Genomic DNA, 13,811 nt, shown 5'->3' with positions numbered 1-13,811 from the left:
AGCCATGATTTTATTGAATTGCAGGATAGCCTTGAGAGGCTATGGTTTCATCTGTGTTAGGAGAACAGTCCAAGTCTAATTACAAAGATTTAATAAAATCACACATGCTTGTGTTACTGGTAATGCTTTTCATTTGTTTATTATTCAAATGTAATTTCAATTATTTCTGAAATATAAAGTATTCACCAGAAGTAAACCAAAACTGAACTAAGTCAACAGAGCAGACTGGCTTTCACAAAGCAGACAAGCTGAGAGAGAATTTCCCCCACCTTTGCATCACACTAGATTATCAGGTCTTCAAGGTATGCTTTAAACAATACCTTCACAACAGAGTCTATAACTACGACTATTTAGATAGTGCCTAGATAAACAAATTCATCAACTGTTACTTCTGTGGGTAGGTATGTGTTTTATAGAATTACCTTTGACAGTACATTAGATTAAGCAACACACACAAAATGCTGGAGGAACTCAGCAGGTCAGGCAGCATCTACGGAGGGAAGTAAACAGTCGATGTTTCGGGTCGAGACCCTTCATCAGGACTGGAAAGGAGGGCAGAAGCTGGAATAAGATGGGTGAGGGAGGGGGAAGGAACACAGGCTGACAGGTGATAGATGAGTTCAGGTGAGGGGGAAGGTAGGCGAGTGGGGGGGGGGAGATGGAAGGGAGTGATGCAAGTAGCTAAAGTATAAGAGGGAAAGGGCTGAAGGAGGAGGGATCCAGTAGGAGAGGGCAGCAGACCATGGAATAAAGGGAAGGAGGTGGGGAATAGATGGGCAGGTAATGAGGGCAGGGGAATGGGAAAGAGAAGGGGTGAGGGGGCCACAGGAATGAGGGAAAACAAAGGGGGAGGGGGAATAAAGGGGGGAGGGAGGGGTTACCAGAAGTTAGAGAAATTGACATTGAGGCCGTCAGCTTGGAGACGACTAAGGCGGAATATGAGGCGTTGTTTCTCCAACCTGCAACTGGCCTCAACATGGCAGTAGAGGAGGCCGTGAATAGACTCAGGTTGGAGGAACACCACCTCATATTCCATCTTAGTAGTCTCCAACCTGACGACCTCAACATCAATTTCTCTAACCCCTCCCCTCTTTGTCCCCCCCCCCCCTTTTTGTCTGCGCATCCTTTCCCCCACCCTCATGACCTGCCCCCATCTATTCCCCATCTCCTTTCCTTTATTCCATGGACTACTGCCCTCTTCTACCAGATTCCTTCTTCTTCAGCCCTTTGCCTCTTCTACCCAAGATCTCTCAGCTTCTTACATCACTCCCTTTCATCCCCCCCTCCCCCACCCACCTACCTTCCCCCTCTCACCTGGACTCACCTATCACCTGCCAGCTTGAGCTCCTCCCCTACCTTTTTATTCTGGCTTCTACCCTCTTCCTTTCCAGTCCTGATGAAGGGTCTCGACCCGAAACATCGACTGTTTATTTCCCTCCATGGATGCTGCCCGACCTGCTGAGTTCCTCCAGCATTTTGTGTGTGTTGCTCCAGATTCCAGCATCTGCAGAATCTCGTGTCTACATTAGATTTATGCAGTATACTGAAGTATCAGTAATTCAAGATATAAAAGTCTTAACATACATGCATGAAATTTTCCAAAAATTTCATAATTTACAATTTTATTGAACCACATCTTGAAAAGGCACATTGAGGTCAATCAAATAATATGTTTGAATGCAATTGTTATTTAGAGTAAGACAATCAGAGTAGGGATAGAAATGCTGGCTCTCATTCCAACTCAGGGATAATAAATAATTACTAGCATACAAAAAAAACAACAACCAGCAACCTTCCAGACTGTAGTAGAGAACTTCAGCATAAATTGTACTTGGCACCCTTGAAGTGCATGATGTATGAAGATTCAGTCCATACTGCCTCATCTATTGGCAGCATAGATTGACCCTTTAAACAGCTTTTCATCAAATAGGGAAAAGGATCTAGATTCTATTATCAGCTATTCCCTAAATATTTTAGGCAATGTGATGCCTTCATTAAGAATGGTCATTAAAATATGAGCACAAATCCACAGAATTTATCCAAAAGCTATGCTGCAATTATTAAAATAAGTACGTTTAACAGTATACCCAAACAGAAGATTAAGTCAGCAGACTGTAAAAATCTGTCAGATCACACCAAGCACTCAGTCTAGTTTTAGTTAATGATTTACAGTGATCTCATGAAGTGAGTGTAAAAATAAGGTGGATGACTGAAAATTGATCGCAGAGATATAGTAAACAAAGGTATTCAATGTAAAGGGATACGTTCTGCACACCTAATGTACAAGAGAAAAATAGTAGAATGGTAAAGCCTGTTTAGGTATATTGTACTTAATTGCTTTACTTGCATCTTGTTCTCTTATGCTCTATAGTCAATCTTGAATTTAAAAATGTGAAAGTATGCTTTCAAATTCATGGGACTAATTAGAGGTCATCAGGCCCATTTCAGATTAGAGACAAGGATGAGGTACAAGGCAGATTCTCTAGAACTGTACTAGTCAGAATCTTTTAGCTATGAAAAAAATCTTGAAAACCCTGGCCCATTTTGGATGGATTAGAGATCAAGGGGAAGTCAGAGAAACATTTTTAAAATTATGATAGGTTTTCATTGGATTGCACTGGCAAAAGGATCATGAACTAGGGAACGTAGAATGAAGGTGATTCATCAAAAGTGACCCAAGTATTTTATTTATTACCCAGTGAGTGGAATCATATAATACGGAAACAGTTCCTTCAGCCTGCTGTGACTGCGTGAGTCATCAGCACCCATCTATTTATAATCTCAGGCCTGTTGCCTTCCATGCATTTCAAGTGTTTATCTAAATACTTTTTAAATATTGTGAGATGAACAACCACCCTCCCCTTCCACCCTGAGGGAAATGTGTCCCAGGTTTTAACCACCCTTGCGGTGAAACAAAAAATCCTCAAGTTCCCTTTAAATCTCTTATCCCTTATCTTAAAGCTATGCACACTGGCACACACTTCTGCTAAGTGGAAACTTTTCTCACTACCCACTTAATTAATGCCCCTCATCATGTCCCCCTCAGCCTTTTCCGTTTCTAGATTGTAACTAAAGTTTTGAATAGTTTTACCATAACCTCACTGTTCATATACTCTGTGCCCTGTCTCATCAAGGCAGGTTTCCTGTACACTTACTAAACTATCTCATCCACTTGCGCTGTTGCCTGCAGAGATCATGGACATGTACAAAAAGGTTCCTGTGTTCTTCAGTAGTCCCAAAGATCCTAACATTCTTAGTATACCTCTGAGCCTTAGTCTTCCCAAAATGCATCACCTCATTTGTCCATCTTAGCAACTCATTAGTATCATTTTATAGCAGAAGACTACCCTGATCACTGTCATCAGCACCATTAATATTCATACCATCTGTGAATTTACTAATCATACCTCTGAATTCTCATCCATCAAACAGCAGGGTTCCAGCACTAATCCCTGTGGTACGCCACTGGTCAAAGGGCTTCAATTGCAAGGAACAGCTCTTGACCATCACCCTTTGCTTCCCATCTCCAAGCCAATTTTGGATCCAATTTGCCAAATTGACCTGGATTATTTGGACCAGTCTTACATCTATGACCTTTGTCAAAGGCCTTATAGAAATCCACTTAGCCTACATTAAGTGCATTGTCCTCATTGACACACTTAGCCTTCTCTTCAAAAAGTTCAATCTATTAGTCAGACAGGGTCTTCCCTTAACAAAGCCATGCTGACAACTTGATTAACCCCTACCTCTACAATAACCGTTGTTAGACTATTCCCTACTGCCCTTCTTGAATAAAGAAACCACATCCACAGTCATCTGACAAGTCCTTTGTGCACAGAGAAGATATGAAAATTTATATCAGCACCAGCTCATCCTTTATCAGTCTGGGAACATCTCAAAAGACCCTGGGGATTCATTCACCTTAAAGGCTGCTAAGACATTTAATACCTTCTCCTTGTAAATGGCAATTCATTCTAGAAGTCCGACACCCCTCTCCCTCAATCCTCTAGCTACAAGTCCTTCTCCATAGTGAACACAGATGAGAAGCATTCATTGAAGACTTTACCTATAGTCTCTTACCGAGCACAGATTGCCACAGTGGTTTGTACTCTTTCTCTGGTTACCCTCTTGCCCTTAATACATTTATAAAATGCTTTGGGATATTCCTTAACCTTATCTGCCAGTACTATTTTGTGCCCACTCTTCACCCTCCTAATTTTTAAGTATCCCTTGCATAGACTTTAGTCCAGTACATCTTTACCTGTTTTTAGTTCTAGATACCCAAAATAAACTACCTTTTTTCCTTTACCCAGCCCTCAAGACATCAGAGTTCCTTGGACTTGTTAGCTTTGCATCCTTACTGTAACCCAGGTCTACATTAATAAGAGTCTGAAATGCACTGCCAGAGGTAGCAATGGATAAGTGTCTGAAAGCAGGGCTGTGGGGAGAGGATGGGAGAGTGGGACTAGCTGGATTTGTGTTGCTTGGAGTAGGTACAGACTCAACAGGCCAAATGGCTGCTTTCTGCTCTAACCATTCTGGGAATCGAGAGGCAGATAGTAAGAGATTGATCTAACAGCAACAAAGGGCTATTTTACAAGAATGCAGGAACCTAGAGATAAGGATGGTCTTTAATCCTAATGCATTCACCCAAAAAGAACCTACAAGTTCTCCCACTATTGCATCCCAGGGAGCAGGAGTGGGAAGTGAGCTGCTTGCCTCATATCTCTGAAACCTTGTAGCCCTTTCTCATCCTGGTAGAAATTATATTGCACTGCCTGCATCCAGATTCAAGTCATTATTGCTTGTTTACTTTGAGTATTTCCATTAAGTGGTAATGACTCAAATACTAGACTTTCACTATAAATTCATTGACAGGGTCCAACATTGGTCCATGTGGCATCAAACCCAAGACAAGTGAAATCGCTTCATCCAGAAATCAATCATATCTTTCCTCTGGAGCTGATACCACATGGTACAGTATTAATTCTGGTTTAAAGACATGGTCAGGAGTACTCCCAGACCCTCTGGAAAATTTGAATTTCTGGGACAGGTGTATATAATTGCAGCATGTCTCTCTCTCCCAAACAGTCTGTCAGTCAGTGCAAATAGGATACTGACTAGCTGAAAGCTAACCCTGTTGATCCAACATGGATAATGACAATATAAATGTAGCAGAATTCACAGATTCTGGTTCCTTTAGTGCAAGTTCAATTGCATGATTAGAAGCAGGTGCAAATGTGCATGTAGTGAGAAGGAAGGGAATGTAAAAATTGTTGAAACATGCAATCAACTGTGCTTCTAGTAATTTCAGTTTACAAGCTGGGAGAAACATTGGGATTTCCCTACCAGTGTGTTGAGTTAGTCAAAATGTTTGCTAATGGAAAACAACTGGAAGTGCTAACTGGAAAATATCCAAAACAAAAAAAAAATCAGAGAAACCATAAAGATAAAGAAAACGCAATAGAAGTAACAGTTGTCAACATTTTCAAAACTTACACGACTAAAAATGTTGATAGTGAGAGAAAATTACAATGACCAAGATTATAGCTCAGTTCTCATTACCTTCAGATCATACTTCCTATAAACAGGGAGCCGATGACCAAAAACGTTCCTTGTAACAATCATGTAGGTCTCAACCCCGTCCACTGTCAGTCGATACATTCCAAGGAACTGTGGAATGAGGGTGTTTCCATGACATTCCACAATATACTGCATGAAGCAAAGGGGAAAAGAGCATAATAAAGAAAGCCAGCATTTAGTTCTGCAATGGTCAAACCAACTGAGATATTCATGAACGAGTGCAACAACAAAAGCAGATGAAACTCTAGGTAAACAGATTTGTCTTGCCAATAAAATGGAAATGTTGCATTCTCAGCAGCCATAGCAATTTCACACAATTACCTACATCTGATAGTAAAGATGACTTACAGAAAAATTACAAATAGGGAAAATTTATAAAAATGAAAATAATGGCCAGACTTAGAATTCAACAAGATATCGTACTGTTCATAGGAACTGGACTCAAATCCTGCCCTGACTGAGGTGATAAAAGTCTCTCTACAGTGTGTGGGTCCTCAATTAAAATAAATGAACCATCTGAAACATTTTTGTTAAAAGAGGAGTGGAAGTCTACCTTAAGCTACTCCTAATTTCAAAGAATAGCTGCTGTATGAAACTGAAAAATTCAGACTTGCACATGTGCACAGCAACAGATCATTAAAGAGTCAGACTCTGCAGTTGGTCCGATCACATCTGACTAGAGAGGGCTTACTTGAATGCAGTGACAATGTCTTTCATTCTGCAGCATAACTATCCATCTATTATTCAAGTGTAAAGATTCATTAAAAAAAATGTTTTACTACCCATTCCATTCATCAAGACTGTTTATTGTGACATGCTTTCTAATTTTTAAAGAAAACATGCACCCACAATGAACTATTATGTAATATCAAAACCAAATGTCTCTACCAAGCAGGACTGAACATGTCTAAATAATATGCAAGTGATTCTTCCCCTGAGCATTTTATTGCACTGAAGTTTATGGTCCATTAAAAAAGTTTGGTTCCTCTAACAGTACTATGTATGTTTTTTTTGAAGTATAATTCAAAACATTAAGTGTTCAAAAGCTCCCATAAACATTTACTTTACACTGATTTATAGTTCCAGTAGAATTAGTAGCAGTCTTAGAAAAATATCCCCAGCTGCATTTGTCAGTTGTTGATATGAAAGAACGTTGTGTATGGTGAGGGGTGAATGAAACCCACAAGTTCGTCATTTAATTGTTTTGCCAAAAAAATGATAATACCATTCCTGCAAAAAAAAATCTGATATTCAACCAAATGTCATCAGTTGAAATAGTATGGCAATAGTATACCATACTGGAAAACTTCACGTGAGGTTTTCCAGTATGGTGTACAATTGCCATATTATCACATTGCTTTTGCAATATCAACATATTGGCCAATAAATGGATTCCTTCAAATAGTCATCTTCTACACAATTGAAAATGAATGTCTATATATCTTCATGGAGAGATCTAGGTTTTATTTTAAATACTGTACTAACTACAACTATTTACAGTACATTCCTCTACAGAAGAGTTCAGGGCAGCCATTTCGCAAATGGAGTCTTACACAAGCATTGATGGGCAATGGATCAGTGCTTGATGTATGCAGTTGCAAAGTTGAACAGTCAGAAACAAAAAAAGTTGAATGTGGCCATTATTCTGCTTTTGAAAATACTTCAAAAGGTCTGTAAACATATTTTTAAATTAGAAATATCTCTTTGCAAATGAAGCTTCGAAACTAAAATGTTGGCACAACAACCTCAAATAAATATTTCTTCATTTTGCATTTATTGTTGTAAATAATGCTCCCATAACAAAATGGAAACAAAAATCAGAGCACTCTTATTTTAAGAACTTTTGCAAATTGCAAAATAACTGAAGCCAGTATCATTAGTTCATCTCAGCTCATAATATTTTCTGAGGTTCATTTTACAGTCATCTGTGTGAAAAGGATACCAAAGATGGAATCAAAAATTTCATTCCACAATTTATAATACTTAGTACATTTTGAACTCAAAGCTAGAACATAGAACAGTACGGCAGAGAAACATGCCCTTCAGCCCAGGATGCCTGTGCTGAGCCCGTTGCCATATTAAGCTAATCCCTTCTGCCTGCACAATATCCATATCCCTCCATTCCCTGCACATTCATGTGCCTATCTAAAAGCCTTTTGAAGGCCACTATTCTATCTGCTTCCACTACCACCCTTAGAAGCACGTTCCAGGCACGTACTACTTTCTGTGTGAAAAAGCTTGCCCTGCACATCCTCTTTAAACTTTCTCCCTCTCACTTTTAAGCTATGCCCTTTAGTATTCGACATTTCCACCCAGGATAAAGATTCTGGCTGTCTACCCTATCTATACCTCTCACAATTTTATAAACTTCTAACAGGTCTCCCCTCAGACTCCAACGTATCAGAGAAAACAATCCAAGTTTGTCCAACCTCTCCTCATAGCTGATATCCTCTAACCCAAGCAGCATCCTGGTAAACCTCTTCTGCCCCCTTCTCAAAGCCACCACATCCTTCTTGTAATGAACATAGCAGCACAGTACAGGCCCTTCAACCCACAATGTTGTGCTGACATTTTATCCTGCTCTAAGATCTATCTAACCCTTCCCTCCCACATAGCCCCCCATTTCTCTATCATTCATGTGTCTAAGAGAGTAATGGGGCAACCAGAACTGCACACAATACTCCAAGTGCAGCCTAACTGAAGTTTTATACAACTGCATCATGACTTCCCGACTCTTGTACGCTATGCCCTTAGATACGAAGGCAAGTATGCCATGTGCCTTCTTCACTATTCTATCTACCTGTGCTGCCACTTTCAGAGAGGTATGGACTTGCAGCCCAAAATCCCTCTGTACACCAATGCTGTTAAGAGTTCTGCCATCAACTGTATATGTTCCCCTTACATTTGACCTCCCAAAGTGCAACACCTCATACTTGCCCAGATTAAACTTCATCTGACATTTCTCTGCCCACAACGGTAACTGACCTATATGCTGCTGTATCCTTTGATGACCTTCTTCACTGTCCACAACTCCACCTATTTTTGTGTTGTCTGCAAACTTACTATCCAACCCGTCTACATTTTTGTCCAAGTTACTTGTATACAATCACAAATGACAGAGTTCCCAGTACTAAATCCTGCGGAACACCACTGGTCACAGACCTCCAGCCAGAATAACACCTTTCCACCATACCCTCTGTCTTCTATGGGCAAGCCAATTCTCAATCCAAACCATCAAGCCACCATGGATTCCATGCACCTTAATTCCCTGATCAACCTATCATGAGAGACCTTGTCAAATGCCCTACTAAAGTTCATGTAGACAACACCCACTGCTCTACCCCCATCAATCACATTGGCCACCTCCTCAAAAAACTCAATCAAGTTTATAAGATATGACCTACCCCACACAAAGCCATGCTGACTGTCCCTAATTATCCCATGTTCTTCCAAATCTAAATAAATCCTATCCCTAAGAATCTTCTCCAATAGCTTCCCTACCACTGATGTAAGGCTCACTGGCCTATAATTGCCTAGATTATCCTTATTTCACTTCTTCAACAAAGGAACAACATTGGCTACTCTCCAGTCCTCTAGGACTTCATGTGGCTAGAGAAGATATAAAGATCTTTGTGAAAGCCCGAGTAATCTCCTCTCTTGCCTCTCTCAATAACCTGGGACAGATCCCATCAGCCCCTGGGGATTTATCCACCAACACCATCTCCTTCTTAACCTCGAGATGTCCTAGCATGTTAGAATACCCCACTCTGATCTCACGTGTCCTTCTCCTTAGTGAATACTGATGCAAAGTACTCGTTTAGTACTTTGCCATCATGCTCCAACTCCAAGCATAAATTCCCTCCTTTATCCTTGGGCTGTCCTACCCTCTCCCTTGTCACCCCCGTTTTTGATGTACTTAAAAAAATGCCTTGGGATTCTCTTTAATCCTACTTGCCAAGGACACTCACACTCCCCTTTGGCCCTCCTCATTCTGTGTTCTTTCCTGCTTTCTTTATATTCCTCAAAGGCCCTGTCTGATTTCAGCTTCCTAAACTTTTTATAGGCTTACTTTATCTTTTGGATTAAATTTACAACCTCTCTCGTCATCCAAGGTTCCTTTACCTTCCCTTGCATCTTTGTCCTTCCTCCTTACTGGAACATGCTGAGCTTACCGTCCTGAGCTGTGGTCAGCTGGTTCTTAAATGACTCCCACATGTCAGATGTGGATTTACCCAATAACAGTTGCTCCCAATTTATTCTCCCAAGCTGTGATGCTGTAATTGTCCTGCCCCAATTTAATACTTTCACCCTAGGTCCAGACTTGTTCTTATTCATAACTATCTTAAAACTTGAGTTATGATCACCATTTCCAATATGTTCTCCCACTGAAATGTTAGTCACCTGGCCAGGCTCTCATCTGGGTCCCTGCTGCTTAGGATCCCACCCCCCTGTCAAACTAGTTTAAACCCACCCTAGTAGCACTAGCAAATCTGCCTACTAGGATATTGGTTCCCCCTCCAGTTCAGGTGCAACCCGTCCCTCTTGTACAGGTCACCTCTGTCCCAGAGGATATCGCAATGGTTCAAAAATCTGAATCCTTGCCCCCACACCAATTTCACAGCCACACATTCATTTGCCATATCCTCCTATTCTTACTCTCAACACGCACGTGGCACTAGAAGTACTCAAGAGATTACTGCCCTCAAGGTCCTGTTTTTATACTTCTTCCCTAGCTCCTTATATTCACTCTGCTGGACCTCACCCCTTTCTCTACCCATGTCATTTGTGCCAATGTGCACAACGACTTCTGGCTGCTCATCCTCCCTCTTTGAGAATGTTCTGCAGCCACTCAGAGCCATCCTGGACCCTGGCACCATTCTGGAGTTCCTTTTGCAGCCACAAAATCTCCTGTCTGCTCCCCTAACTATAGCCTATCACTATAGTCCTGTCTACCTTCCCTTTTCCCTACTGAACCTCAGAGCCAGGCTTGGCGTCACAGACCTGGCTACTTCTCTATGTCCTCTCTGAGTGCAGCTCTGACATTCTCCCTGATTGGTAATGCAACTCCTCCACCTCTTTTACCTCCCCATCACGCCTGAAACATCAAAATCCTGGAATGCTGAGCTGCAGGTCCTGTGCCCCTTGCAACTATATCTCTGAAATGGCCACAACATCATAGTTCCATGCACTAATCCAGGCTCTAAATTCATCTGCCTTACCCATAATACTCCTTGCATTAAAACAAACACACAAGCCCATCAGTCCCACCATATTCATTAACTTGTCCCTGCCTGTCCTTCCTTTCAAACTTAGTTGTCATAACCTCAACCTTCCCATCAATGCCTCCACCTTCTGACCAGCTGCTCTGGTTCCCATCCTGCTGATACTCTAGCTTAAACTTTCCGGAGTAGCACTAGCAAACCTCCCTGCGAGGATATTTGTACCCCTATAGTTCAAGTGCAACCCGTCCCTCCTGTACAGGTTCCACCTGCCCCAAAAGGGATCCCAATGATCTATACATGTGAAGCACTCCCTCCTGCACCAGTTCCTTAGCCATGTATTGAAATAAGACTTTTACTCTGGGGATTAACTATGACGAACTACAATGTTTATGAAATACTTAACAGAAGGATGAAGAGCAAAACACAAAGTGAGCATGTTCATTTTTTTTAAAAACAGAGTACCCTATTCAGTTCCAACTGTTACCTGATGGTATTTTTTCAATATGTTATGCATCTCGGCCACATCTTCACTGGATATAGTTTTGACCACATATCTTCTGTCATACGTGGTGTGAAAACGAGCTCCACTTCGACCTTGTGAGTCATTTGAAAAAGGAGCACTTCGTGTCACTGAATTCTAAAAGTAAAAGAAACAGCATAGTGACCACTTTGTTTAATAAGGAGTTGGATAGCTGTTGTTACATTGCGCTTATGAATCTTTTGTGAGATCCTGCTCTCAGTCAACTTAGGGTGGCAATTGGCAAAGGTTTAGAAACAAGCCATTCATCCTGTGGATTAGGAACTATTCAAGTGACCAAAACTTAAAAACAGAAAAGGAAGGAAGGAAGGAATGAGGAATAATGCCAAATGTCATCCTGACAATAGCTGGGGCCACTCTGACCAAGTTAGAAACCTGAGATTCAAGTTCCACACAAGGATTTGGCCAAGCTAAGGAACTATTGAATTAATAGCAATATTGTTCATCTGATGGAATATTACATCAAGACCGCATCTAGCTACTCTGGTGATTCTGGTGCATGTTCAAGATGCGGTGGTGCACTTATCAAGGATCTTGCCCATCGTTCCTTTAACAATCAACATGACTGTAAACAGATGTGTGGTCATTACAATTTGAGGCATCTTGTTTAAAAAATTGGGTGGAGTGTAGGATTCATAACAAGACACTACTCTTACTTATCAAATTTGAAAGCAATAAATTGATAATTACAAAAGCAATATAAAAGCAAACCCTTGAATAATTCCAGCCCCTGCCCCTCCCACTTGATATGTCCTCCACATACTGTAGGTGTTCAAACTTTGCGGAGAAGAACTGATTTATAAATTCCTTGCATTAAATTTTTAGCCCCACAATTCTGACAGTAGAGGTTCAAAGTTAAATAGGTTTCTACAAATTAGGAACTGCTTGGTAGAAGCAGCAAGAAAACATACATTTGGCATGTCCTTTTTTTTTAAAAAGAACAACTATTACCCTTGAAGTTTTTTAAGAAGTCTATACTTCAATCAATATTACTTAAGGCATTTAGTCACATTTTATCCATTATTGAGGTACTGCAATCAGTCTGCTCTGTGCCTTTAAAAAAATAATTGCCCATGTACATGTTCAGTTTGCAACACCTGTCTTGGTTTAGACAAGAGATTACAAAGGAATATAATTTGCTGATAATTATGTGGAGATTCCGTTACCTATGTGCAAATTTTACGGATCAGGGAGAAATGGAATAAAAGAATGACAGTGGAAGAAAATTCAATACTATCTAATGGCTAACATGAAGCAGAGTGACAGAATGGAAGGTATATCAGATTTAGTACAATAATGAGTAATCTCCAGACCAAAATGCAATCCAAATGTGAATGATTACAAGCCTTAACACCTTTACAAAACTAAAGTTAAAGTAAAATCTAGGCTTGTTACAGCTGAAAATAATTGATGGAGGGGATGGTGTCAATTTGACTCAGTTGGCTGCAGTCCAATCAAACTCTAGAGAGTTTGTGAACATTACTAAAAATAGGAGAACATCCTATCGTGGTCTGTTGTTGTGTACAAAATAACACGGTAAACAGCAATTTCAATACTTCACAAGATAATTTTGACCAGAAAGGCTTTTAGATGCATCTTAATTTGTTAACCCAGAAAGATCCCAAAAATTGATTTATTTGCAACACATGCTATTATGGTCATTTACAATAAAATGACCATTATATTCCATTATCTGACTTAACATACAATGCTTCAAAGAGTAATTAAATTGGATACAAAGTCCTGAGAAATGCAACAAAAAACTGCAAAAAGCCTAGTTTTTTTCTTTTCATCAAATTTTGTTACTATGAGAACAGGGCCACAGAGTGTAACAGGGACATGACATCTTCTCGTTACTACCCTTGGGGAGGAGGTATAGGAGCCTGAAGACCCACACTCAATGATCTAGGAACAGCTTCTTCCCCTCCACCATCAGATTTCTGAATGGTCCATAAACCCATAAACACTACTTCGTTATTCCTATTTTTTTGCACTATTTATTTATTTTGTAATTTATAGTAATTTTAATGTCTTTGCACTGTCCAGCTGCTGCAAAACAACAAATTTTACAACACACAAGCCAGCGATAATAAACTTGATTCTGATAGAACTGATAATTTTTCTGTTTGTAGTTTCTAAGAGATGGTATCACTTTTTTTGAACTGGAGATAACACAACATTTTAAAAGATTTTCTCTTTCAGTACACATACTGGATAAGCCTGCCGGATAGTTATAGGAATGCAAGATTTCTCAAAATGCTAACCTGCTTTGTGGTCATCTCACATGTGCTTTCCCCTCTTTGCACTTGGCATAAATCCAGTAGAGAGGTTTTTGGTTTATAATGATTGTACTTTTATTTGTTCTCAAATATGTGGATGAAAAAGATACTACTTTTGAGCAACTTTGTTCAACATCAGTGGCAGACACTACTGCTTCACCACTTAGCATAGGATCCAGGTCTATGTAC

The 13,811-nt window shown here is 40.2% G+C and overlaps 1 protein-coding gene across 1 annotated transcript in view; it reads right to left on the bottom strand.

The window, feature by feature from the left end:
- Positions 1-13,811, bottom strand: part of LOC127570424 (phosphatidylinositol 5-phosphate 4-kinase type-2 alpha) — a 172,478-nt gene that overhangs the window by 41,503 nt on the left and 117,164 nt on the right. Inside the window, exons 4-5 of the mRNA XM_052015995.1 lie at positions 11,290-11,442; positions 5,566-5,712 (exon numbers count right to left, since the gene is read on the bottom strand). Coding sequence (XP_051871955.1) covers positions 5,566-5,712; positions 11,290-11,442 — 300 coding nt within the window. The remainder of the gene's footprint in view (positions 1-5,565; positions 5,713-11,289; positions 11,443-13,811) is intronic.

The sequence above is a fragment of the Pristis pectinata genome, chromosome 5, assembly GCF_009764475.1.
Source record: "Pristis pectinata isolate sPriPec2 chromosome 5, sPriPec2.1.pri, whole genome shotgun sequence".
Lineage (NCBI taxonomy): Eukaryota > Metazoa > Chordata > Chondrichthyes > Rhinopristiformes > Pristidae > Pristis > Pristis pectinata.
Note: the sequence above shows the minus strand (reverse complement) of the source record. Positions and strands in the feature narration are given on the sequence as shown.